Source organism: Carcharodon carcharias, chromosome 18 (genome assembly GCF_017639515.1).
Source record: "Carcharodon carcharias isolate sCarCar2 chromosome 18, sCarCar2.pri, whole genome shotgun sequence".
NCBI classification, from domain to species: Eukaryota; Metazoa; Chordata; class Chondrichthyes; order Lamniformes; family Lamnidae; genus Carcharodon; species Carcharodon carcharias.
Window position 1 is genome coordinate 82634601 of NC_054484.1, and position 26307 is coordinate 82660907.

The window sequence follows — 26307 nt, forward strand, 5'->3', positions numbered from 1 at the left end:
GCTTGAGTATTTCCAGCACTCTGTTTTTATTATTAAGAGGGTTAAACGCTTATATTACTATAAATTAGGGCATAAAAATAAGGCCAGAAAGCCGGGCAAGAGGACATAAATGTACATTTTCTTTAAAATTAGAACAACTTAAGTTCTTCACTAAAAGCGCAATAAAAATCTGAACAATTTCCCAAAGGGGGTAGTAGAGACAAAAATCATAAAGGCAATTCAAAGTCAGACTGGCAACTATCATGGGAGAGCTGATACCGGGGGAAATGCAATGAGCTTTACTGCACAATCACTTTTCTTTTGCTGTTGGAATGAAGTTGAACTTTCATATAAAAGTAGGGAATGGCCATTAAGATACAAGCAAAATACTGCGGATGCTGGAAATCTGAAACAAAAACAGAAAATGCTGGAAAAACTCAGCAGGTCTGACAACATCTGCGGAGAGAAAGACGGAGTTAATGTTTTGAGTCCGTGTGACCCTTCTTCAGAGCTCATGCCATGAGACGTAAACTAAACATCACCCGGTGCCAGTTCACCTCACACACGGCTGAACCAAAACAACCTTTAACTCCCCGGTTAAAGAGTTCAACCTTAACAAAAGCAAAATACTGATCAACTCGAGATGTGCCTGTTAAAGCACATTTACTTGCAATGCATCCCATTTGTCAACTGGGTCTCCAGAACACTCCCAATCCCACAATGGTACCCACAGAGACCCGTAACACCTGACCTGTGTTCCCAGGGTTTCCCAATCCTTGGCCAGCGTTCCCAGGGTCCCCCCATCTCTGACCGTAATAGGATAAAGCATTTTACAAAGTATAATTGCTGTCCTGAAGATAGGATCAGATATGCACAATGACTCATGCTTCACAATGCAGAAGAATTTAAGATTTTACATGCTACAAAATTACTGGAGCTTTCTCCCCCTAACCGCCATTGATTGGTCACCTTGTAAATACAAAGCATCAGACTGAGGCACAGAAAAAAGGTTGGATTAATCCTTGGGTTTTCTTTAATCTGCTAATCCAATCAGCAGAGTGGTTGGAGCAATACCACTAGGGAAAAGGAACATCAATGCTGGTCAGAAAACCATGTTGGCATGTTTACATCCTTGAATGACTGGCAAAGGTTGGACTTAATGATGGCCCTTATGCTCACTGCCAATGCACATACATGCAAAATACTGGTGGGTTGCCAGCACTGAATTTAAGCGAGTACAAGTCACTGCTTTCAGAAAATAAATGAAGAGGGAAAAACAGGAAGAGGGAAAGAAATTGTAAGGAAAGAATTTATTCTTTGCTGAAAGAGAGACATGCTGTTTAAGTTTTTCAATTTGCACTCATCAGGACAGATGCAAGAGTACCAAATTTCAAATGAAACAACAATATATATTGCGTGAGAAAAGGGTACTGATCGATTGGCCAGTCAGCTCTGATTGGTTGAGATGTTTCCATGGAGAATGCATCAGGGAGTTTCTGCTGAACATTCCCGTGTGCACAAAGAATTACACTAATAACCAATTTAAGATTATCAGTTGGGCTTGCATTGTAGCTCACTTACCTCTGCTAGAAGCTACAAACATTTATACGCAGGGCCCTTTCCTCTCTACAAGCATAAAGAACAAGTCCAAGCATTGTGCCTTTTTTGAATTAAACAAAAAAGCATAGGGAACAATAGCTCCCTGGTGGGTTCTCCATGGCAATGCCTCAACCAGAGCTGACTGGCCAACCAATCAGCAGCCTTTTCTCATGCAGTATAAATTGTTTCCTTCAAAATCTGGTATTCTTGCATCTGTCCTAATGAGTGCAAGATGAAAAGCTTCAACAGAATGTCTCTTCTTTTCAGCAACACTGAAGTTCATACTTTAAAGAGTTTAGGTTTTATTTGTCAAGTAATTTTGTTAGAAGGCTAGAAATATCAGTTTCACTTTTCATTTCCAAATGAGATAAAAAGCCAATGCAGAAACACATTGATAAGATAAATACCATATACAAATACTATGGCCATGAGGGCAGGTGAGAGGCTGGGAATTCTGCAGAGAGTAACTCACTCCCTGTCCATAGCCTGTTCACCATATACAAGACACAATTCAGGGGTCTGATAGAATACTTGTCACTTGCCTGGATGAATGCAGCTCCAAGAAGCTTAACACCATCCAGGACAAAGCATTCTGCTTGATCGGTACCCCATTCATCACCTTCAATGTTCAATCCCTCCACCACAGTGGCAGGAGTGTACACTGTCTACAAGAAGCACTGCAGCAACTAATCAAGGATTGACACCACCTTCCAAACTCACAATCCCTACCACCTAGGTAAGGGCAACAGGAACTTCACCACCTGCAAGTTTCCCTCCAAGTCACACATCATCCTGACTTGGAAATACATTGCCGTTCTTTCACTGTGTATCAAAATGTAGCTGGAACAGGCATAATGCGTGGACATGCTCCTTCTGTCTGCAAAAATCAGGGCCCTGCGTGTGAATATATGTAGCTTCTAGCATGCTTAGTGAGCCACACTAAACAAAAGCTTGGGGGACAGTCATTCCCTGGTGCATTCCCTATGGCAATGCCATGACCAGAGTCGACCTGCCTGGTTTGAATTTGAAACAAAAGCTTTGGCAGTTAACAGTTAACTTCTCAGCTGCATTCTCCATGATTACACCTCTACCAGAGTCCACCTGCCAACTAATCAACACACTCTTCTCATGCAGTATAAGTTGTTGTTCCCTTTACTGTTAGGTTATCTTGCGAGCTATCCTGATGAGTGCAAGGTGAAAAGCTTCGACAGCATGTCGATTTTATTCTAGACTTTATTCACTCCGAAAAAGAGAGAGGTGTCATAATCTTTGGGTTGTGCTAGAAATTCTGTTTGATTCAGCTTCACTGGCAATTCCCATAAACACACAAATCTCATTTTCTGGAGTTCTTTCACTGCCCAATATCTGGCTTAAAAGTAGAATTCCTGGGAATTCTAACAGAACCCATATCAAGCTTCTTGAGTGTTGCTGAAGCTGCACTCATCCGAACAATTGGAAATTATTCCATTACACTCCTGACTTTGTGTCTTGTAGATGGTGGACAGGCTTTGGGGAGTCAGGTGGTGAGATGCTTGCTGTAGAATTCCCAGCCTCTGACCTGCTCTTGTGGCCACAGTGTTTATATGGTATTATATGGTATCTTAGCAGCTACAGGTTTCTGTCTTTGCTTATCATTTCACTGCAAATGGAACAAAAATTAATATTTTAGCCTTTAACAGGAAACTACTCGACAGGCTATAGCTAAGCCTTTAAAAGAATGAACCCTTTCCTTACAATTACTCCTCATACCAGGAACTGGTACATCACACACATGTATCCTCCTTCTTTAGCAGAACGTTAGAGAGAAACATTGCTCCAAGTTTGGCACTTTACTGAGGCACAATGAAAATGCTTCAGTCAATTTTCCTCACCCCCTGTAAAAAAGGTACACCTGTCTCCTTGACCTCCTCAGACCCACACCCAGTCTAAAGGGTGTAGTGGGGGTGGGGAGAGTCTGAACCGCAAGCCCTTCTACTCCAAACTACTTAGAAATGGCCCTATAAGCTAAACAGGGAGAATATTTTTCAGCAATACTGAAAATCAGAGGCATGCTGTCAAAGCTTTTTGTCTTGCACTCAGGACAGACAGAAGAATACCAAATTTCAAAGGGAGCAACAATTTATAATGCAAGAGAAAAAGATGCTGAGTGGTTGTTTGCAGGCAAAAGGAACATGTCCAGGCATTACACATTTCTTGAATTAAATAAAAGCGTGAGGGACAATGGATCTCTGGTGCATTCTCCATGGCAAAGCCTTGACCAATCAGAGTTGATTTGCTAACCAATCAGCACCCCTTTCTCATGCAGTATAAATTGCTGCTCCCTTTAAAATTCAGAATTCTTGTACCTGTCCTGTTAAGTGCAAGACAAAAAGCTTCAGCAGCATGTCCCTTTTGTCAGCAATACTCAAGTTCTGTACTACCAAGCAATTTTCAGTATCTGGCTCATATGTATCAACCCAAGGTAATCACAACCAGAGACCCTCAAGCTGGCAGTTTTCATTATGAAAATTATTCAATGCTCTGCTAAAACTAGTTCAACAACACTTTCATTTCAAGAGTGCCTTTAATGTAGACAAATGCCACAGGGTAATTTACCGGTAGCATAAATTGGAAACAGTTGACTATGATGGAAATGTAAGCAGCATTCAGGATAACTGTAGCTATTAGCAGATTTAATAGGAAATGAGTTTTAGTATACATAAAAGAGTTGCACTGAATGCTTATAGTTGTCACAAACCTGTGGATGACATATCTCCAGACTTTTAAGCTTTGTTCCTTCCATCCACACTGAATTCTCTGGTAAGACCCGACTGCGGAAGCTTACTGTCCTAAAAATATCAGTTAGTGGTTAGCTTGTGATAAGCAGCAGCCAAGTACTTTGTCCTTTCAATCACCCATCTCACAGAATCACACAGTGCAGAAGAGGCCCTTCAGCCCATCGAGTCTGCACCGACATGCGAGAAACACCTGACCTACCTACCTAATCCCATTTACCAGCACTTGGCCCATAGCCTTGAATGTTATGATGTGTCAAGTGCTCATCCAGGTACTTTTTAAAGGATGTGAGGCAACCCGCCTCCACCACCCACACAGGCAGCACATTCCAGACTGTCACCACCCTCTGGGTAAAAAAGTTTCTCCTCACATCCCCCCTAAACCTCCTGCCCCTCATCTTGAACTTATGCCCTCTCGTGACTGGCCCTTCAACTAAGGGGAAGAGCTGCTCCCTATCCACTCTGTCCATGCCCCTCAATCTTCTACACCTCGATCAGGTCGCCCCTCAGTCTTCTCTCCTCCAATGAAAACAACCCAAGTCTATCCATCTTCACTACAGTTCGCGATGCTTCTAAAGTCACTGCCACTCGAAACTCAGCACAGTAATGGTAGCCATGGCTAACAGATACTTATCTATCCATTCAAAGCCAACAAAAAATAAATCACTGCCGAATTTCTCAGAACTGGTGTGAGCCTTAGCTTAGTAGCTGGTCTCTTGAGAGTCAGATGGTCCTGGGTTCAAACCCATGCCAGGATTTGAGTACATCATCAAGACTCGCTGTTGGCTTTAGGGGTAGTATTAGAAATATGACTTATGTTAGGATAATTTGACATGAGCAGAAAGTATCATGGGTTAACCAGTACATGAGGGTACAATATAGCTGTTTAAAACATTTTTTCAATCAATACACCCCTAGATGATAATTGTATCACATGACTTTAGCAGGGTACAAATTTAAATTAGTTATGAGAGGTTACCATGTATATAGAAGTATCACGGAGAATGTGTCGAACAGAAAAAGCTTAAAAAGCTAAAGAGGCTGACTTTCTGAAACACAGAACCAGTTTTCACTATTTTTCACATAGTGCTTTGCTTACATCATATCCAGCAACCAGAAGGAAAGGTGTTGGGGGATGTGCCCCAGTGGCCTGGTGGATGCAGCTTAGACTTGAGACACTGGAGATCAACCACAGGGTGTCTAATGCTCCATTCCATTATCTAGCCTGGTGTAAGTTATCGTAAACATGAGGGATTTGCATGTTTAATATATCAAAACAATATAAGGCAGAAGCTTATATTTCTTAATAGAATATTACACCTGACACTTGGACCTATTATGGATATAGACTTTCAAAAGGCATTTGATAAATTATCAGATATTAGATTTGCTAACAAAATTGAAGCCCATGGGATAAAAGGGGCAGTAGCAGGATGGATATAAAAATTGGCCAAAGGATAGAAAGCAGAGTTGTACGAATGACTGCTTTTCAGGCTGAAGGTGGTTTATAGTGGGGTTCCCCAAAGTTCAGTACTTGGACATATGCAAAATACCACAGATGCTGGAAATCTGAAATAAAAGCAGAAAATGCTGGAAATTCTCAAGATGTCAGGAAGCACCTGTGAAAAGAGAAACATTAATATTTTTGGTCAATATCCTGAACGAAGTGATTTATTTTGGTAGGAAGAATGAGGAGGTAATATAAAATAATGGGTACAATTCTATAAGAAGTAGAGGGGCCTTGGAGGTACATGTGCACAAATCATTAAAGGTAGTAGGGCAGGTTGAGAGCATGGTTAATAAAGCACACGGGATCCTGGGCTTTAGAAATAGGGGCATAGAGCACAACAGCAAGGAACATAATCACAAAATGGTTACAGCATAGAAGGAAGTCATTCTTCATGTGTCCCTACCGGCTCTCTGCAAGTGGAACTCACCAAGTCCCACTCCCCTGTCTTTTCCCCATAGCCCTGCAAATGTTTTCTCTTCAGATAATTCCAAGTCTCTTTTGAAGGACTAGAATGAACCTGCCTCCACCACTCTCTCAGGAAGTGCATCCAAGTCCTAATCACTCACTGCATAATAAAGTTTCTCCTCGTGTCTCCATTGCTTCTTTTGCCAATTACCTTAAACCGGTGTCCTCTGGTTCTTGATCCTTCCACCAATGGCAATAGTTGCCCCCAATTTATTCTGTCCAGACCCTTTGTTTTTGAATATCATTGTCAAATCTCCTCTCAACCCACTCTTCTCCAAGCAAAATAGTCTCAACTTCTTCAATCTATTCACATAACTGAAGTTCCTCTTCTCTGGAACCATTCTCATGAATCTTTTCTGCAACCTCTGTAATGTTGTCATTATTATGATAAAGTTATGATAAACGTGTATAAAACATTGTTTTGACCTCAACTGGAATGTGTCCAGTTCTGAGCACCATAATTCAGGATGGATGTGAAAGTGTTAAGAGAGGCTGCAGAAAAGATTAGGAATTGGAAATGGAACAGGCAGAGCTCAGAGCGTGTTTAGCCAAATGCACAGGATGGTACATGCAATGGGACTAATACGAAGAGACAAAGTCAGAATGATTCTGAAAAGTCAATCAAGCAAACAGCTGGACTTGACTTTTTCTCCAGTTTCCTGTGCACAGATTCACCTCCCAAATCCATGCCCATCTTTCCTACAACTTCACATTTAAACCTCTCAAACTTGGGTTTCTGTCCCTTCTACAGTGCTGAGATAGACCGATTCAAAGTCACCAATGACATGACCTCTCATCCTTCTCAACCCGTCTACAAACCCTGGCACGATTGACCACACCAACTTTCTGCAACACCATCATCCAGCTGAGTACCCTCAACTAATTCCAATCTTATCCAGGCTGTAGCCAGAGAATCCCCTTGGATTCTCTTCCTAGTCCATTACCTCTGCACAACTCCCTAGGGATCTAATGTTCTTATTACTATCTACATGCTACCCCTTGGTGACATCATTCAAAAACATCTCATGGTCCACATGTGTGCTGATGAAACCCAGCTCTATCTCACCACCTCTCTCCGTCCCTCCATTGCCTATGTGCTGTCAAACTCCTTGTCCAAGATCCAGTTCAGGAGTCGTCAAAATTACTCCAACTCCACATGGGGAAGAATGAATCCACTGTCTTCAGGCCCCACCACAACCCAGTTCCCTAGCAGCTAGTCCCATCCCAATCCCTGACTACAATCTCAGGCTGAACAAACTGTTTGCAACCTCTGAGTCCTAATTGACTCAGATGACACTTTGACCCCAAATTGTCTCTAACATCAGCACTGTCTGGGAAGAGTGCCTTGCAGTCAACATCGCTGTGAAGCAGTCTGGGAAGAGTGTCCTGCAGTCAGCATCGCTGTGAAGCAGTTAGTTCTTGTTGGAAATAACAAGAGTGACATCACAAGACAGCAAAAGTGGGCAGCAGAGAGATCAGAACCAGCGTGAGTGCGGGGAAGCTTCAAAAAGTGACGTCAGCACAAAGGTGAGAGCTGATTGGTGAGTACTGGGTAAGCGTTTTCTCCAGTTTTTATCTCCAGTTTAAAATAGATTAAGCTAAGGAAAGGTAAGGGTTCTAGTTTTTTATTTAAAGTACATAAATAACTTAATGTTGTTTTACTGTATTTAACTTAAAGGGGCTTTTTTATCCAAACTAGAGGCATGGCAGGGCAGCTCAGTCCCGTGTTATGTACCGCCTGCAACATGTGGGAAGCCCCAGACGCGCCTTGCACTCTGACCGACCACGTGTGCAGGAAGTGCCACCGGCTGCAGCTACTTGAGCTCCGAATTTTGGAGCTTGAGCGGCAGCTGGAGGCGCTGAGGTGCATCCGCGAGGCTGAGAGTTTCGTAGATAGCACGATTTTAGATGTGGTCAGCCCACAGCTTACGGAAGTGCAGACAGAGAAGGAATGGGTGACCAATCAGAAGAAAGGTGTCAGGCAGGTAGTCAGGAAATCCCCAGGGTGCATCTCGCCCAAGAACCGTTTTTCTGTGTTGGAAAACGGTGAGGGTGACGGTTCCTCTAGCGAATGCAGCCACGCTCATGGCACTGAGAGTGGCTCTGCTGCACAGGGCGGGGAGAGGCAAAAGAGGGGAAGAGCAATAATGGTAGGAGACTCGATAGTAAGGGGAACAGACAGGCATTTCTGTGGCCATAGACGTGACTCCAGGATAGTATGTTGCCTCCCTGGTGCCAGGGTCAAGGATGTCACTGAACAGCTGCAGGCATTCTAAAGGGGGAGGGCAAACGGATAGAGATTGTGGTACATATTGGTACCAATGACATAGATAGAAAGAAGGATGAGGTCCTGCAAGCAGAATTTAGCAAGCTAGGAAACAGGTTAAAAAACAGGACCTCAAAAGGTAGTAATCTCTGAATTACTTCTGGTGCCATACGTCAGTGAGTGTAGAAATAGGAGGTTAGTCCAGATGAATGCGTGGTTGGACAGATGGTGCAGGAGGGAGGGCTTCAGATTTCTGGGATATTGGGACCGTTTCTGGAAGCAGTGGGACCTGTACAAGGTAGATGGGGTTGCACCTGAACCGGAATGGGACCAACATCCTTGCGGGGAGGTTTGCTAGTGCTGTTTAGGAGGTTTAAACTAACTTGGCAGGGGGGTAGGATCCTGAGAGGAGGTTCAGCAGGGGGAGATGCACAGCCAAAATTAGAAGAGAGCAGGTGAGTCTGGAAAGCATAGAAATTAAAGGCCAGTTAAGGCACAAGAGAGCTTGGCAAGGTTGGATGGTATTTATTTTAATGAAAAGAGTCTGATGAATAAGGCAGATGAGTTGAGGGCACAAATTAACACATGGAAGTATGTCGTCATTACTGTCACAGAGACATGATTGAGAGAGGGGCAGGATTGGCAGCTCAATATTCCAGGATATAGGGTTTTCAGGTGAGACAGGGAAGGAGGGAAAAGAGGAGGGTGTATCGCAATACTGATCAAGGAATCATTTACAGCAATAAGGAGGGATGACATCTTAGAAGGCATCTCAAATACAGCCAGATGGGTAGAACTTAAGAGCAAAAAAAGAGCACATTGCAGGGAGTGTACTACAGGCCCCCAAACAGAGAGAAATAGAAGAGCAGATATGTAGGCAAATTTCAGAGAAGTGTAAAAATAACAGGGTAGTAATAGTGGGGGATTTTAACTTCCCCAATATTAACTGGGTTAGTCATAGTGTGATAGATTTAGAGGGAGCGGAATTCTTAAAATGTATCCAGGAAAGCTTTTTAAGCCAGTATGTAGAACCTACAAGAGACGGGGCGGTCCTGGAATTAATTTTAGGGAATGAAGCCAGACAAGTGGTAGAGGTATCAGTGGGAGAGCATTTTGCAGATGGTGATCATAGCTCTGTTAGATTCAAGATTGTTATGGAAAAGGACAAGGATGGGCCAGAAATCAGAGTTCTAAATTGGGGGAAGGCCGATTTTAATAAGATCAGATATGATTTGGCCAGAGTGGACTGGGAGCAGCTTTTAGGTAAATCTGCATCAGACCAGTGGGACTCTTTCAAGAAGGAAATAGGGAGAATACAGGGCCAACATATTCCAGTAAAGGCAAAAGGATGGGACCAACAAATCCAGGGAAGATGTTGAGGGATATACAGGATTGGATAAAGAGAAAAAGGGAAGCTTATGGCAGATACCGATTCTGCTCAAAACAGCAGAAGCCATAGAGGAGTATAGAATGTGTAGGCGGGAATTTAAAAAGGAAATTAGGAGAGCAAAGAGGGGGCATGAAAAAACATTGGCTAGTAAAATAAAGGAAAATCCAAAGTTATTTTACAAGAGCATTAAGAGCAAGAGGATAACTAGGGAAAGACTAGGGCCCATTAAGGACTGTAGTGGTAATTTGTGTGTGGAGCCAGAAGGCATAGGTTGGGTTCTAAATGAGTACTTTGTGTCAGTATTCACAAGTGAGAGGGATGATGCAGGTGTGGAAGTCAGGCAGAAGGACTGTGATATAATTAAATAAATTAGCATAGAAAAGGAGGTTCTAAGTGGTCTGGCAGGCTTAAAAGTAGATACAACTCCAGGCTCGGATGAAATGTATCTCAGGCTGTTGAGTGAGGCAAGGGAGGAGATAGCAGGGGCGCTGGCAATAATTTTCAATACCTCTCTGGCCACAGGAGAGGTGCCATAGGACTGGAGGACAGCCAATGAGTTACCGTTATTCAAGAAGGGAGGAAGGGATAAACCAGGGAGTCAAATCTCAGTGGTGGGGAAACGATGAGAAGCAATTCTGAGGAACAGAATTAATCTACACTTGGAGAGGCAGGGATTGATCAAGGACATTCAGCATGGTTTTGTTAAGCGGAGGTCATGTCTGACCAATTTGATTGAATTTTTCGAAGAGGTGACCGGGTGTGTAGAAGAGGGCAATGCATTTGACATAGCCTACTTGGACTTCAGCAAGACTTTTGATAAGGTCCCGCATGGGAGACTGATAACTGAGGTAAGAACCCATGGGATCCGAGGCAATTTGGCAAATTGGATCCAGAATTAGCTGAGTAGCAGGAAGCAGAGGGTGATGGACAAGAGGTGTTTTTGTGACTGGATACCTGTGGGATTCCACAGGGATCAGTGTTAGGTCCTTTGCTGTTTGTGGTATATATAAACAATTTAGACTTGAATGTAGGAGGGTTGATCAGTAAGTTCGCGGATGACACGAAAATTGGTGGGGTGGTAAATAGTGAGGAAGAAAGCCTTAGATTCCAGGAGGAAATAGACAGGCTGGTCAGTTGGGCTGATCAGTGGCAAATGGAATTTAATCCGGATAAGTGTGAAGTGATGCACATGGGTAGGACAAACAAGGCACGGGAATACACAATGGATGGTAGGACCCTGGGAAGTACCGAGGTTCAGAGGGACCTTAAGGTAGCGGGACAGGTGGATAAGGTGGTTAAGAAGGCATAAGGGATACTTGCCTTTATTAGCCGAGGCACAGAATATAAGAACAGGGAGGTTATGCTGGAACTGTATAAAACACTGGTTAGGCCACAGCTAGAGTATTGTGTGCAGTTCTGGAATCCACGTTATAGGAAGGGTGTGATTGTACCAGAGAGTGCAGAGGAGATTTACCAGGATGTTGCCTGGGCTGGAGAGTTTTAGTTATGAGGAGGGATTGGATAGACTGGGATTGTTTCCCCTGGAGCAGATTGAGGTGTATAAAATTATGAGCGGCATAAATAGAGTAGACAGGAAGGAACGTTTCCCCTTGGTGGAGGGATCAATAACCAGGGGGCGTAGATTTAAGGTAAGGGGCAGGAGGTTTAGAGAGGATGTGAGGAAGAATTTTTTCACCCAGAGGGTGGTGGGAATCTGGAACTCACTGCCTGAAAGGGTGGTAAAGGCAGACACCCTCATAACATTTAAGAACTATTTGGATGTGTACTTGCGATGCAATGGCATACAAGGCTATGGGCCTAGTGCTAGAAAATGGGATTAGAATAGTTAGGTACTTGTTTGACCAGACCTGATGGGCCTTTTTCTGTGCTGCATACCTCTATGACGCTGCCTATTTCCAATATTGCTCTTTTCTGCTCCTGCCTTAGCCATCTGCCACTCAAATCATCATCCATAATTTGCAACTCCAGACTCTACTATTCCAATGCTTTCCTGACTGGCATCCCGTCTTTCACCTACCCGAAATCTATTCAAGGAAACCACTGTACATAAATTAGAAAGGTTAAACAGGAAGAATCATTTTCTGTATAGATTTTGATATCCAGCTGTTCCAAGACTAAGTGATGCAAATCACTTCCATCACACAGACCTGTATTTTTTGTGCGTTCAAAGTTGAAAACACACTACAACATTTTACAATTCAAGGAGCAAAAAGAAATGGATAAAAAGGATGGACAACAAGCCATGGGAAGGAGAGCTTAGGAAGGCTAAGCTTACCTGAAAAACCTTGATTCTGAGATGGATATTTAAGGTGGAGAAGGAAGCTGAGAGTTAAAGGGTTTTAGAGAGGAAGCTCCAAAGGTGTGGGACCAAAGCAGCCGAATGCTGTGCCATCAATGGTGGGTCAATAAGGTGTGAAATTCACATAAGATCAATGTTGAAAGAGTGAAGGGTGTGGGAGGGAATATAAGATTGTTGTGGGGTTGTGAAAATAGGCTGACAGGAGATTGCACACCAGCCTAGCATTTACCTGGGTGTAAATTCCACTTACTGCATATCCAAAGTCTCAAGGAACATGTTGTGTATAATTTTTCTCTCTTCCTCATTCGGTGCTGTTCTTAATAACGAAGTCTCTTTTAGCTTAGTTCGTTTTGCTTTGTTCACTAGAATTTTAACAAAAAATTTGATTTTGGTAAGTACATTATCAACTTCAAAAGGTGAGAATGTAAAAAATAATTTTTCTTCCTTAAATAAACAGAAGATAATGGAAATTGAGGGAGAAAATGTCTATACTGTGATGAGAACACAGAAGTGGGGGTTTTTAAACTTAATAGGCAGAATTTTACGGCCCCGTTTCGGTGGGGACGGACGAGCCGTTATAAATGCCATTGACGACAGCGGGAACATAAAATCCCGCTGTTGTAAAATTCTGCCCTATGTGATAACAGGAAGAGTTCACCCCAGGCAATGAGCATCAGAAAACATCCCAAATTAATAAGCAAGAGATGTACAAGTTTACTTTTGCAAAGTTTGGACCAAGCCTAAAACCAGACAAAAGGTAAAATGGATCACAAAACATCTTAAACCATAAACAAAGGGTTAGTTTAAACATATTGTAAAAACAAACTTAACTTCAAACTATATTTTTCAGCATAAATATGTTATACAAATAGAATGCAAAGAACTACTCTTAGGTTCAATTTAAAGCATGATCACACAAACACAAGAAGTAGGAAGACTAGACCAGATGGCCCATCGAGCCTGCTCCGCCATTCAATATAATCATGGCTGACCTTGGGCTTCAACTCTATTTTCCTGCTTGCTCCCCATATCCCTCAATTCCCTGAGACCCCAAAAATCTGCCTTAAATATATTCAACAATGGAGCATCCACAACCCTCCGGGGTAGAGAATTACAAAGATTTATAACCCTTTGAGTGAAGTAATTTCTCTTCATCTGAGTCCTAAATGATCGGTCCCTTATCCTGAGACTGAACCCCTGTGATTTAGATTCCCTGGCCAGCGGAAACAATCTCTTAGCATCCACCCTATCAAACCCCATCAGAATCTTTAATGTCTCAATAAGATCGCCTCTCATTCTTCTAAATTTCAGAGAATATAAGCCTAATTTACTCAGCCACTCATTATAAGATAATCATCCCAGGGACCAATTTAGTGAACCTTTGCTATACCGCCTATACTGCAAGTATATCCTTCCTTAAATATGGAGACCAGAATTGCACACAGTATTTCAGATGTGGTGTCACCAAAGCCCTGTGCAATTGTAGGAAGACTTTAATTATTGCTGAAAATAGACTTTTGTAGAAGCTTTTCGTCTTGCACTCATCAGGAGAACAAGAATATCAAGAACTCCAATGTCAGGGAAAGCAACGACTTTATACTGTATGAGAAGAGCTGACTGGTTGGAAAGTGACTGGTGGAGGCATTGCCATGGAGAATGCCCCAGCTAATGGTGACTGACAGTTAACTGCCAGCATTGTTTGAAAATTTAAACCAAGCAGCTTGACCCTGATTAGTCAAGGCATTGCCCTGACAAATGAGTCAGGGAATGGATGTCACTTATTTTGTTTAGCTGAAACAGGCCCAACGTGTGTGCATAACAAAAACAGAATTACCTGGAAAAACTCAGCAGATCTGGCAGCATTGGTGGAGAAGAAAAGAGTTGACGTTTCGAGTCCTCATGACCCTTCGACAGAACTGAGTGAATATAAGGAGAGGGGTGAAATATAAGCTGGTTCAAGGGGGGGGGGGTGAGGAGGAGGAGAGAAGTTGGGGGGGGTGGTGTGGTGGCAGTGATAGGAGCAGATGATCAAAAGATGTCACAGACAAAAGAACACACAGAGGTGTTGAAGGTGGTGATATTATCTAAACGAATGTGCTAAATAAGAATGGATGGTAGGGCACTCAAGGTACAGCTCTATTGGGGGTGGGGTGGAAAGACTAGCAGGGCATAAAAGATTTAAAAATAATGGAAATAGGTGGGAAAAGAAAAATCTATATAACTTATTGGAAAAAAACAAAAGCAAGGGGGAAGAAACAATGTGTGTACATGTTTGTTCTGTCTGCAAAGAACAGGGCCTGTGTATATGTAGCTTCCAGTACACGCAAATTCACCACACTGCGAGCCCCAATTGAATCTTAAATTAGTTGTCAGCATAATTTTTAGCATGGGTGAGGATTATTTAGCAAATGTTGTCCAATCACATCTAATGTTGGACACTGTGTTTTGAGTTTTGCAAACACGGGCTGGTTGGGTACAGTCTGTATCTTGCCCGTTACAAACCGCGGAAGAGATATTTATTTCATTGCTGTCTTTTGGACAAACTGGCTGCTGCATTTGGCTACAAAATAACTGAGTACATTTCAAAATAATACTTTAGCTGTGAAACACTTTGGCTGCTTAAGGACATGAAATATGCTGTATAAATGCAAGTTCTTTCATTCATTTGAATAATTTAGGCAGTGAATGCTTAACATAGCTTACAGTTTCCCTGTTTAAAGAGATTCTCCTCCTCGGGACCTTCAGGTTTCAATGGGTTAATTAAAGCTGCACTGTAAGAGAGAAATAACAATTAACTTTCAGCCATTAACAGTATTTTTTATACATACGTAACAGAATATACAACATAGACACAAACAAGCTACTCAGCTGAATCAGGCTGTGATCATTCAAGTTCCTCCCTATCAGTTTAACCCTCTAATCCTTTTGCTCTCTGGGGTTTATCTAGCCTCCCTTAAATATATCAAACAATTCGCTTCAGCTACTCCCTGTGGTAGTGAGTTCCACATTCTCACCACCCACTGGGTAGAGAAGTTTCTTTCTGAATTCCCCCATTTGATTTTTTTGGCAACTACATTAACAGCCTCTAATTTTACTCTTCCTCACAAATGTAAACACTTGCTCTGCCTCTCCTCTATCAAAACCTTTTCACAATTTTAAGAACGTTTATTAGATAATCCTCAACCTTCTCTTTTTAAGAGAAGAAATCCAGCCTGTACATCCTAGTAAATATTGCGGATGCTGGAAATCTATAATAAAAACAGAAAATGCTGGAAAAACTCAGGAGGTCGGGCAGTAGATTTTTGACTTATTCTGAAGAGTCACACGGTTCGATATATGTTGAGCACTTGGTGTGCTTTTTTTAAAATGGACTTATTAACTGACTGTACTTTTAATGGTTTATGTATTTATACTCTTACATCTTCTGATTTCCCTACCTCATTTAAATTCTCATTTGCCAAGTAATATGTAATCTCCTTATTTTTCTTATCAAAATACAACACCTATGTTGAAATTCATTTTCCAATATCTGCAAATTTATTAATATCTTCTTGTAATTTGTTGCAGTCCTCTTCATTTATCAAGTGCCCACCCCCAATTTGGTGCAGTCCACAAATTTAGAAATTATGTTTTTGATTCCAAAGTCTAAATTGTTAAAACAAATTGTTAACAATTAGTTCCAACATCAGCAGTGGTCCCAGCACTGATCCTTATACGACCACTCTGAATAGCTAGCCTTCACTCTCTGCTTTCTGTTTTGTAGCCAGCTAGCTATACATTCTGTCACTTGTCCTGATCCTCTACATGTTCTGACTTTATTCATTAGTTCGTTGTACTTCAAAGATATTTTGGAAATCTAGATATATTCCCACCTACTCATCTTTTCTCTGTTATCTCATCAAAGAATTCAAATAAGACTTTTCCTCATGAAATCCATGGTGACTATTCATTATTATATTTTTGGTTCAGAGATGATTTTCTGATTCTGCTTTAGTAGGGATTCTATTATCTTTCCAATGTTAAACTGGCTGGTTTATAGTTTCCTGGACAGGTTCCATTTCTCCTCTGAAATACATCCCATGGCAGGACATTATCTAGTGAGTGACTATGTATAATAGTAGCTCTGCTATCTCTTCCCTGGATTTATTTTTTTTAAATGCATGAATGCAATCAATGCAGACTGGACTTTTATCCCTTTTTTGTTTGATTTGTTTATGTTTCTCCTCTTTAATTGAAGTGCAGCTTTATCATTTCTAATCACAGCTTCTGCTGTCATGTCCACTTGATTTGTCTCCCTGGTAAATACTGAACTAAATATATTATCTAATAATTATATATCTCGCCAATGCTTCTCTTGATTGAATGATCAAATCTTCTTGTTGAGCAGATTAAATTTAACCAACATTGTGTAATTATACTTACCAAATTGACATAGCGGTTAAACATCAAGTTATATTTTATGATATGATCACCCAAATTTGTAGATATTTATGACCTACATATATGGTAGGTGAAATCTGCGCCTTAACTGCATCCACAATAATCTATTACTAGATTCTAACCTCCCCTTCAATAAGAAACACAAAAGGAATGCCTCGCCTCTTGATAATTTTAGCAAAATGTTGAGTACAAAGCAAGATTTCCCATTTTGTAATCTCAGGGCACATAATCCAGGCTGACAATTCAGTGCAGTAGTGAGGGAATGCTACACTGTCAGAGAGGTTGTCTTTTGGATGAGATGTTAAGCCAAGATCTCATGTGCCTCTGAGGTGGACATTAAAGATCCCATGCACTATTTGAAAAGCAGAATTGTCGTATCACTAAAAAAGTGAATCTGATTATGTATGTGTCATTGCTTTCTGTGAAATCTTGATGTGCACAGATTGGTGGCTCTGTTTCCTTGCATTGCAACAGAATCACAGAATCTCACAGTGCAGAGGAGGCCCTTCGGCCCATCGAGTCTGCACCAACATGAGAGAAACACCCAACCTACCTACCTAATCCCATTTACCAGCAGTTGGCCCATAGCTTTGAATGTTATGGCATGCCAAGTGCTCATCCAGGTACTTTTTAAAGGATGTGAGGCAACCCGCCTCCACCACCCTCCCAGGCAGCGCATTCCAGACCGTCACCACCCTCTGGGTAAAAAAGTTTTTCCTCACATCCCCCCCCTAAACCTCCTGCCCCTCACCTTGAACTTGTGTCCCCTCATAACTGACCCTTCAACGAAGGGGAACAGCTGCTCCCTATCCACCCTGTCCATGCCCCCCAATCTTCTACACCTCAATCAGGTCGCCCCTCAGTCTTCTCTGCTCCAACGAAAACAACTCAAGTCTATCCAATCTCTCTTCATAACTTAAATGTTCATCCCAGGCAACCTGGTAAATCTCCTCTGCACCCCCTCCAATGCAATCACATCCTTCCTATAATGTGGCAACCAGAGCTGCACACAGTACTCCAGCTGTGGCCTCACCAAGGTTCTATACAACTCCAACTTGACTTCCCTATTTTTGTAATCTATGCCTTGATTGATAAAGGCAAGTGTCCCAAATGCCTTTTTCACCACCCCACTAACATGCCCCTCCACCTTCAGAGATCTATGGACACGCACGCCAAGGTCCCTTTGTTCCTCAGAACTTCCTGGAGTCATGCCGTTCATTGAATACTTCCTTGTCAAATTACTCCTTCCAAAGTGTTCACCTCACAGTAATTATACTTCAAAAGTTTTTACTGATTTTGGTGTAGTTTAGGATGTAAAGATATGAAAAACAGCATATAAAAATGCAATTTCTTTCAGGAGGAGTTTCACCCATTACATACCATTGTCTGGTGTTACCTTGTATTGTCACCCATGGTAGTCCCAATTCTGGCAACAGCTCTGGAATCGAAATTATTCCTTTACAAAACCAAGGACCATTTCAGGAGGAATTCGAGTAAGCTTTCTTCATGGCAACAATGCACTAAAAGCTGCATTTCCCTGGCCAGGGACAAACAGACAGACGTACATTATCCATGTAGGTCAATGGTGTGTATTTTCCACCATAGGCTACAAGTAAGATAGGCTACTTGAGTGCCCAGAGTGGGTAAGACAGGAAGACAAAGGCAGAATTTAGTTAGATTAATTTCAGTAGTTAATCTATGTACTGAAACATGTGGGAAGTGTAATTTTGTAGAGATCAGAGGGATGAGCTAACAAAAGGGAAAGAAATTGACTGAATAGCGGCTCGATGTGTAGGTGCAAAGAATACAATGGATGGGGGGCTAGGGAACTAAAACAGGCACAGGGTTAGTGGACAAGTCTCAAACCAAAGGTCACTGAAGGTTGCAGTGCTACTTAGGGGCATGGGAAGTATGAGCAGTTAAAAGTATTTGAATGAGTGGTCAATAAATTTGCATATACAGATAGCAACTGAATTCACAAATAACTGAGAAATTCTCAGCTAAAAGAAACTTGTTAAAGGGGGTAGGTCTTCATATAATGAGATAGGGAGTTAAGTTGTTGGGATAAAACAAAGATTAACTGGGATTCTTTTAAATTAGACTCAAAAGAACATTTTACCTGGGTCTCCTCCAGATCCCATGACTTTACCCATTGATCCTCTTGTGTTCCTCTCTCTGGATTTCACTGAACAGTTCTTATTAAATCCATCATCTATAATCACCATTGACGGGCAGATTTCCCATCCTGAGTAGGAGGTCATTTTAAGTTCGGAGGAGGGGATCTCTACTTGAGCCAGTACTCCACTTCTGATCCTAGCTGATTGCTTGCAATTAGGAATACAGGACTTAAGAGCAGGAATAGGCCACTCGCCCTTCCAGACTGCTCTGCCATTTAATAAGATCATGGCTGATCTGATTGTGGTCTCAACTCCACTCTCCTGTCTGTCCCCCAATAACCCTCGATTCCCTCGCCTATCAGAAATCTCTCTAGTTCAGCCTTGAATAAATTCAATGTTCCAGCCTCCACTGCTTTCTGGGGAAGAGAATTCCACAGGCTAAAGAGCCTTTGAGAAAAAAGTTTCTCCTCATCTCCATCTTAAATGGTGGACCTCTTATTCTCAAACTGTGTCCCCTAGTTCTAGTCTCTCCCTCAAGTGGAGACATCCTTCCGGTATCCACCCTGTCAAGTCCCCTCAAGATTTTGTGTGTTTCAATAAAGTCACCTCTCATTTTCCTAAACTCCAGTGGGTATAGGCCCAACTTGTCCAATCTTTCTTCATAGGATAAGCCCTTCATCCCAGGAATGGATTGAGTGAACCTTCTCTGAACTGCTTCTCACGCAATTATATTCTTTTTCTAAAAAGGAGACTAAAACTGTACACAGTACTCCGGGCCCTTTACAGCTGCAGTAAAACTTCCCTACTTTTATATTTGCGAGGGAATTCCATTAGCCTTCCTAAGTAACTTAATTTTAAGTAATTTAGGTGGGCTCTGGCAGCATAGATTCCTATGTTTGGGAAACTATCTTGATGCCGAGGTGAGAATGATGTGGTGGGAAAAAGGAAAGGCCTCAGGTTTTTACTTGTACACTCCAAATGCCAGGCCAGTCGCATCAATGGCCATACCAGGCAACAAGAATTCACAATGCTCTTTCCATCCTTGAACGTGAAGACAGATTATACAAAGCATGTTGCCTAATCTAATATTGCTCTGCCCCTACCTGGATACACATATTACGCAGCTGACATGATTTCTAGCTGAACTCTGGAAGTGGAAGTACCAAAGATCCCAGCCTAGTTTTCCACTTCAACCTGGATCAGGTCAAAATCAGGTGGGAGGAGGAAAAAAAAATCTGCCCTAAGACCATTTTGTAAGAAAAGTTGCATTTTTATAGCATCTTTCATGACCTCAGGACACCACAAAGCACTTGACAGCGAATGAAGTGCTTTTGAAATGGTCACTCTTGTGACGCAATAAACATGGCAGCCAATTTGCTCACAGCAAGCTCTCTCAAAGAACATGATAATGAAGAGATCATTTGATTTTTAGTGATGTTGACTGAGGAACAAACATTGGCCGGCACACCAGGGATAATCCCCCTGCTCCTCATCAAAGTACTGTTAAGGCACCTTTTACATCAGCTAAGAGGGCAGATGGGGCCTCAGTTTATTGTCTTGTCTGAAAGCATTGCTGTGGAGCGTGCCAGACTAGATTTCTGTGCCCAACCTTTGGAGTGGGGTTTGAACCCACAGCCTCTCACAGAGTTGAGAGTGCTGCCCACTGAACCAGAGCTGACATGATGACACAGTCAATGTCAAACTCAATGACAGAGACATGCATGATGCAAAGAGCCAGAAAGGCAAGTGTATACCAGACAAACCCACTTTGTGCTTTGTTGCATTATTCTCAACAGGGAGCTTGGAGACTTGAGCAACATTCAAAGTTTAGAAAATGCAGTGTCTCAACACCCTACCTTTAGTGACCCCATCACTCCCAAATAAACATCAGGATACAAATATCACATGGTGACAGTATTCTATACAAATTCATGAATCTGCAAGACATTTAACTTGCAAATTATGTTTTACATGAGCTAAATAAAACCTTTTCACAGATATGGGTAAAACATGCTTTGGATAGGCAGCAGGATCTGAAGTTTATATTTTACATTCCAACATTCTGTGCACTACATTAAATCATGAATTTTATTGCAAGTTATTCATGATTTTCAAACGTATAAAGAAAATGTATCACACTTGCACAGGGTGACACTGGAAAGTATGCACACAAATTAAATGAAATAACCATATTCCAAATGTACATTCAGAAAACAATTCCAACACTGAGTTACCCTTTATTTCCAGGATCTCGCGCAACCATCACGAAAGTAGCGTCTAAGACAGGATTGTAGATGTTATCGTGATACTTGGAAGACAAAATAACAATTAAATGAAATGCATTATATAATCTTGTCCTACTGAACCAATTTAATTCATGGCAAAATTTCTTGTGAGTGACAGGAAATACGAAGCTAAATCAATGTCCTCACTGTCAATCAGGCTGAAGCTTGTACAGATCAGTAAATGAAAGCCTTCTGCAGCATTGTTCAGCCTGTTGGATGGTTACCCATTAGTCTTCAGTGAAAAATCAACCAACTTGTGATGTCTCAGAACAATCGTCTTAATGCATAATGACATAAACCAACAACTATTGGCCCTGCATCTCTAGTGTGCTGGAGTGATGATATCTCAGTTCCTTATCCTTTATCTTGACAGTTGGTGAACAAAGCACTTACTTTTGAGGGAATTAAGGGACAGATCATCCTCTCTAGCACTTGGGGTGAACCATGTTTGGTACATACAGGAAAATTCGACCAGGAAGACTGCACATCCAAAACAATGTCCACCCTAAAATGAATGGAAGATTGACTTGGTTGCATTTCCGGAGTCTCATTTCTTATGAGACTTTCGAATAATGCTCCACCCATGCAAAACTTTACATCCAAGTACCAAAGAGGTAAATCGGTCCACTACATCTGGTCAAGGCAAATCAATATTCATCATAACATTTAGCTCAAAGTTCTGGGATAGTATACAGGTTCAGTTTTGTGGAATATTTTCTCTACAATGGTGTCCCAAAATGGTTAAAAACCGATCCAAGGAGCAAGAAATGAATCACTGCTCTATGTCCAATGATAATAGAACTTGCGCAATTCAGAAGGCTAACTCAACATCTCACTTAATACCCATTGACCAAGGGGTATCAGGTGCTCTTCAATCACAAATACTTAACTCCTTAGCTTGATAATCACATAAATGGGCAAGTGATAGGTCAAGAAACTTCAGCCCAGTTTCTCACTACTGTCAAGACCAGTTCTCAAAGTGACAAATTATAGCAGCTTTGTTTTGACAAGACTATGGAGAACCATAGGGAGGTCTTGTAGCCTAGTGGTAGCATCCCTACCTCTGGGCCAGAAGCTCTGTGTTCAAGTCCCACTTCAGAACTTGATGGCCATGGAAGGTGTGTTTACAATGTAGCCAAACAAGTTGATAATCAGCCTGTAAATCCTTCCAATATGCTTGATGGCAGGCAGTTAAGAGGGAGAGTGATTCCTGGGCAACCATACTGCAGAAGACAACAGCAAAACACTGCAGTACTTTGCCAAGCATAATCACGGACCAATCCAGTGGAAGTCCATGGTCGCCAATGCCTTCTTAGGGCTTGGTACCTGAAGGAGAAGAGGATAGAGAAGTGTTTTGAATCCAGCATGGTCAAAGCCATGTTGACCAGAACAATTTCAGAATGACTTACTCCATATTAAATGAAGAACAAAAATGGAACTAAGCTGCTATGTCTTCTACATCAGGAACAAAGCAGCTCAAAAACTGATTCCATGTTTCCATTAGAAGTGTCATAGATGTTGTGTTCCACTGTTATTTTCCTCATCAATCCAATAGCTGCATGTAATAGCAGCACGCAAGCTCCAACTTATGTTTGTGGCTCCATCTCCAGGACACTTATTGCCTGGCATCTCATTCCTTTGTTTATAAAACATGCAGTGCGGAAATAGCCATTACTTACTGAACAGGCATTGGTTGAGCCAATAGAAAAGTTGAGTTATGCTAGGATAATAAGGAGCAATTTCAAATCTTTCCACTTTTAACAACCATTAGGATTAATTTCCTGAGATATCTACGTAACGGTGACAGCAGAGGCGACGACCATTCGGCCTGTTGTGTCTATGCAGGCTCTCTGCCAGGCAACTCAGCTAGTTTCATTACCCTGTCTTTTCCCTGTAACCCTGCAATTTTTTTCTCTTCAGGTGTTTATCCAATTTCTTTCTGAAAGCCACAATTAAATCTGCCTCCATCACACTCTCAGACATGGGATTCTAGGTCCCAATTACTTGCTGTGCAAAACAGTTATTCCTCATCTTCACTTTGGTTCTTTTGCCACTCACCTTATACTGGTGTCCTCAGAATCTCCAATTTTCCATCAGTAGGAACAGTTTCTCCCTAATAATCTTGTCTCCAACTCTCATTATTTTGAACACCTCTATCAAATCTCCTCCCAACCTTCTCTTCTCCAAGGAGAACAACCCCAGCTTCTCCAATCTACCTGTATAACTGAAGACCCTCCCCATACTTGGAACCATTCTTGTACACCTTATCTACATCCTCTCTAAAGCCTTTACATCCTTCCTAAACTGAATCGAAGACAATAGGCGGGATTTTCCACTGCACCCCGCATGGCGGCTTTAATGGCAGGTGGGGAGACAATGTGGTGGGAGCCAAAAAGTCAGTTTCCCTCAGACGTAAAATGACAGCGGGAACATGTGCTCCCACTCGCCATTCTCACCGGAGGCCGACGTGAAACTGTTCTGCATCCTGTTAATGGGATATAGATGAAAGCCCAACTGGAATCACCCCATCAGCACTCAATCATCCGTACCACGTAGACCAACGCGGTGTGCAAACGTCGGACTTACCTGCAAGGCGGCCTGGGGCAGCTTGCGGAGATCAGAAGGGAAGATGGAGGCCTCCAGCAACCAGACTCTGGAGCACCACGTGCAACAGTGGTTGAATGGAGCATCTACAATGTGGGATCTTCTAACTTCCAGCAGGTGGATCTATCTTCAGGACCTTCCAGGAGGTCCATCTTCTGGCTTCAGGATCCTCAAGGTCCTTTTAAATATGGCACCTGGATATGATGGCAGGGTGCAAGCCATCCAGCCCACCCCACTGCACAAAACGTCAGGAAACCCCTGACTGCATAATTAATTAGGCCATCGTCATGCAATATGGTGCAAATTCCCAGCAGCCTCCACAGTGGGAGACTCTCCCCGTCCCTGCCCCCACCACGGGACTTAGTCTTGGACTGGAAAATTCCACCCAATACTCCAGCTGAGGCCAAACAAGTGTTTTACATGAGGTTCACAAAAACTTTTGTTCTGTACTCCATGTCCCTATTTATAAAGCCAAGGATCCAATATGTCTTTTTAACCACTTATTCAAGCCCCCAGCCCTCCCATCTTCAAGTCTTACACATATACCCCCAAGTCTATGCTCCTGCACTCCTTTTAGAACTGCACCCCTTATTTCATACTGCCTCTGCTCATTCTTCTTACACTGCAGTTTTCTACAATAATTTCATCTGCCACATGTCCACCCATTCCACCAGCTTCTATATGTCTTCTTGAAGTCTATCACTATCCTCATCACAGTTCACAATACTTCCAAGTTTTGAGTCACCTGCAGATTTTGAAATTGGGTCCTGTACACCCAAGTCTAGGTCATTAATGAATAAATACTTCTATTGCCAGGAGATAATGGGAATGCAGCCTCAGAACTCTGGTGAGATCAGATGAGATCATCTGCTGCACTTCTTTTGATGGCTAAACAAGCCAATTCTGAAAAGGCAAAGACTGCCACAAGTGTCACACATGAAGTTGTCCCTTGCCAGCGATGTGGGACGATCTCTGGCGATGCCTTGCTCTCAGAGCTGGTGTCTGCTTCGGAGCTTCTGAAACCACGTCATGGTGGTGAATTCCTGCCCGCTGTTGGTGTCTCCATTTGTATCGAACATCAGCTAGAGTTTCCCACTTGTCATGACTGATGTTGAGAATTTTCATGTCTCCTTTGACGTCACCTTGAATCGGAGCTTTGGGCACCCTGCTATATCTTGGCATGGATTCCCACCTGGGATTACTGCCAGCTTGTTTACCCTCGAAAAAACTGCTTCATTGGTGACTTCCTCTTTCTATATGATGCCGAGGATGTTTCATAGACACCAGAGATGGAAGTTATTGAGCCTTTGTTCTTGGTAGGTGTAAGTGGTCCAGACTTCACCGCGATACAGCAATGTGCGGAGGGTATAGGCCTTGTAGATTAAGCATCATGGTCCTGTGGGTCAGTTTGGTGTTTTCCTCACGCCCATTTTGTTAGTCGACCAAAGTTGGTAGCTGTCAATGGGTATGTCGAGCTCCATCAAAAGATAGGTTGTCTGGTCACCATAGATCCAAGGTAGCAGAATTTCCTGGAAAAACTCAGGTCTGGCAGCATCGGCGGAGAAGAAAAGAGTTGATGTTTCGAGTCCTCACAACCCTTCAACAGAACTGAGTGAATCTTAGGAAAGGGGTGAAATATAAGCTGGTTTAAGGTGGGGGAGCGGGGGTTGGGGGGGGGGGGGGGGGGGGGTGCGTGGGGAGAAGGTGATGTGGTTGTAGGGACAAGCAAGCAGTGATAGGAGCAGATAATCAAAAGATGTCACAGATAAAAAAACAAAAGAACACAGAGGCATTGATGGTGGTGATATTATCTAAACAAATGTGCTAATTAAGGATGGATGGTAGGGCACTCAAGGTACAGCTCTAGTGGGGGTGGGGTGGAAAGGCTAGCAGGGCATAAAAGATTTAAAATTAATGGAAATAGGTGGGAAAAGAAAAATCTATATAAATTATTGGAAAAAACAAAAGGAAGGGGGAAGAAACAGAAAGGGGGTGGGGATGGAGGAGGGAGTTCAAGATCTAAAGTTGTTGAAAAATTGAAGGCTGTAAAGTACCTAGTCGGAAGATGAGGTGCTGTTCCTCCAGTTTGCGTTGGGCTTCACTGGAACAATGCAGCAAGCCAAGGACAGACATGTGGGCAAGAGAGCAGGGTGGAGTGTTAAAATGGCTAGCAACAGGGAGGTTTGGGTCATTCTTGCGGACAGACTGCAGGTGTTCTGCAAAGTGGTCACCCAGTTTACGTTTGGTCTCTCCAATGTAGAGGAGACCGCATTGGGAGCAACGAATGCAGTAGACTAAGTTGGGGGAAATGCAAGTGAAATGCTGCTTCACATGAAAGGAGTGTTTAGGCCCTTGGACGGTGAGGAGAGAGGAAGTGAAGGGGCAGGTGTTGCATCTTTTGCGTGGGCATGGGGAGGTGCCATAGGTGGGGCTTGAGGAGTAGGGGGTGATGGAGGAGTGGACCAGGGTGTCCCGGAGAGAATGATCCCTACAGAATGCCGACGGGGGGGTGAAGGGAAGAAGTGTTTGGTGGTGGCATCATGCTGGAGTTGGCGGAA

General features: G+C 42.5%; 1 protein-coding gene across 2 annotated transcripts in view; it reads right to left on the reverse strand.

Moving 5' to 3' along the window:
• Nucleotides 1-26307, reverse strand: part of LOC121290709 (acyl-coenzyme A thioesterase 9, mitochondrial-like) — a 59602-nt gene that overhangs the window by 11295 nt on the left and 22000 nt on the right. For both annotated transcript variants that reach the window (XM_041211531.1, XM_041211532.1), the window contains 4 exons: nucleotides 21095-21168; nucleotides 15007-15074; nucleotides 12554-12665; nucleotides 4316-4406 (listed from right to left, as the gene is read on the reverse strand). In XM_041211531.1, coding sequence (XP_041067465.1) covers nucleotides 4316-4406; nucleotides 12554-12665; nucleotides 15007-15074; nucleotides 21095-21168 — 345 coding nt within the window. The remainder of the gene's footprint in view (nucleotides 1-4315; nucleotides 4407-12553; nucleotides 12666-15006; nucleotides 15075-21094; nucleotides 21169-26307) is intronic.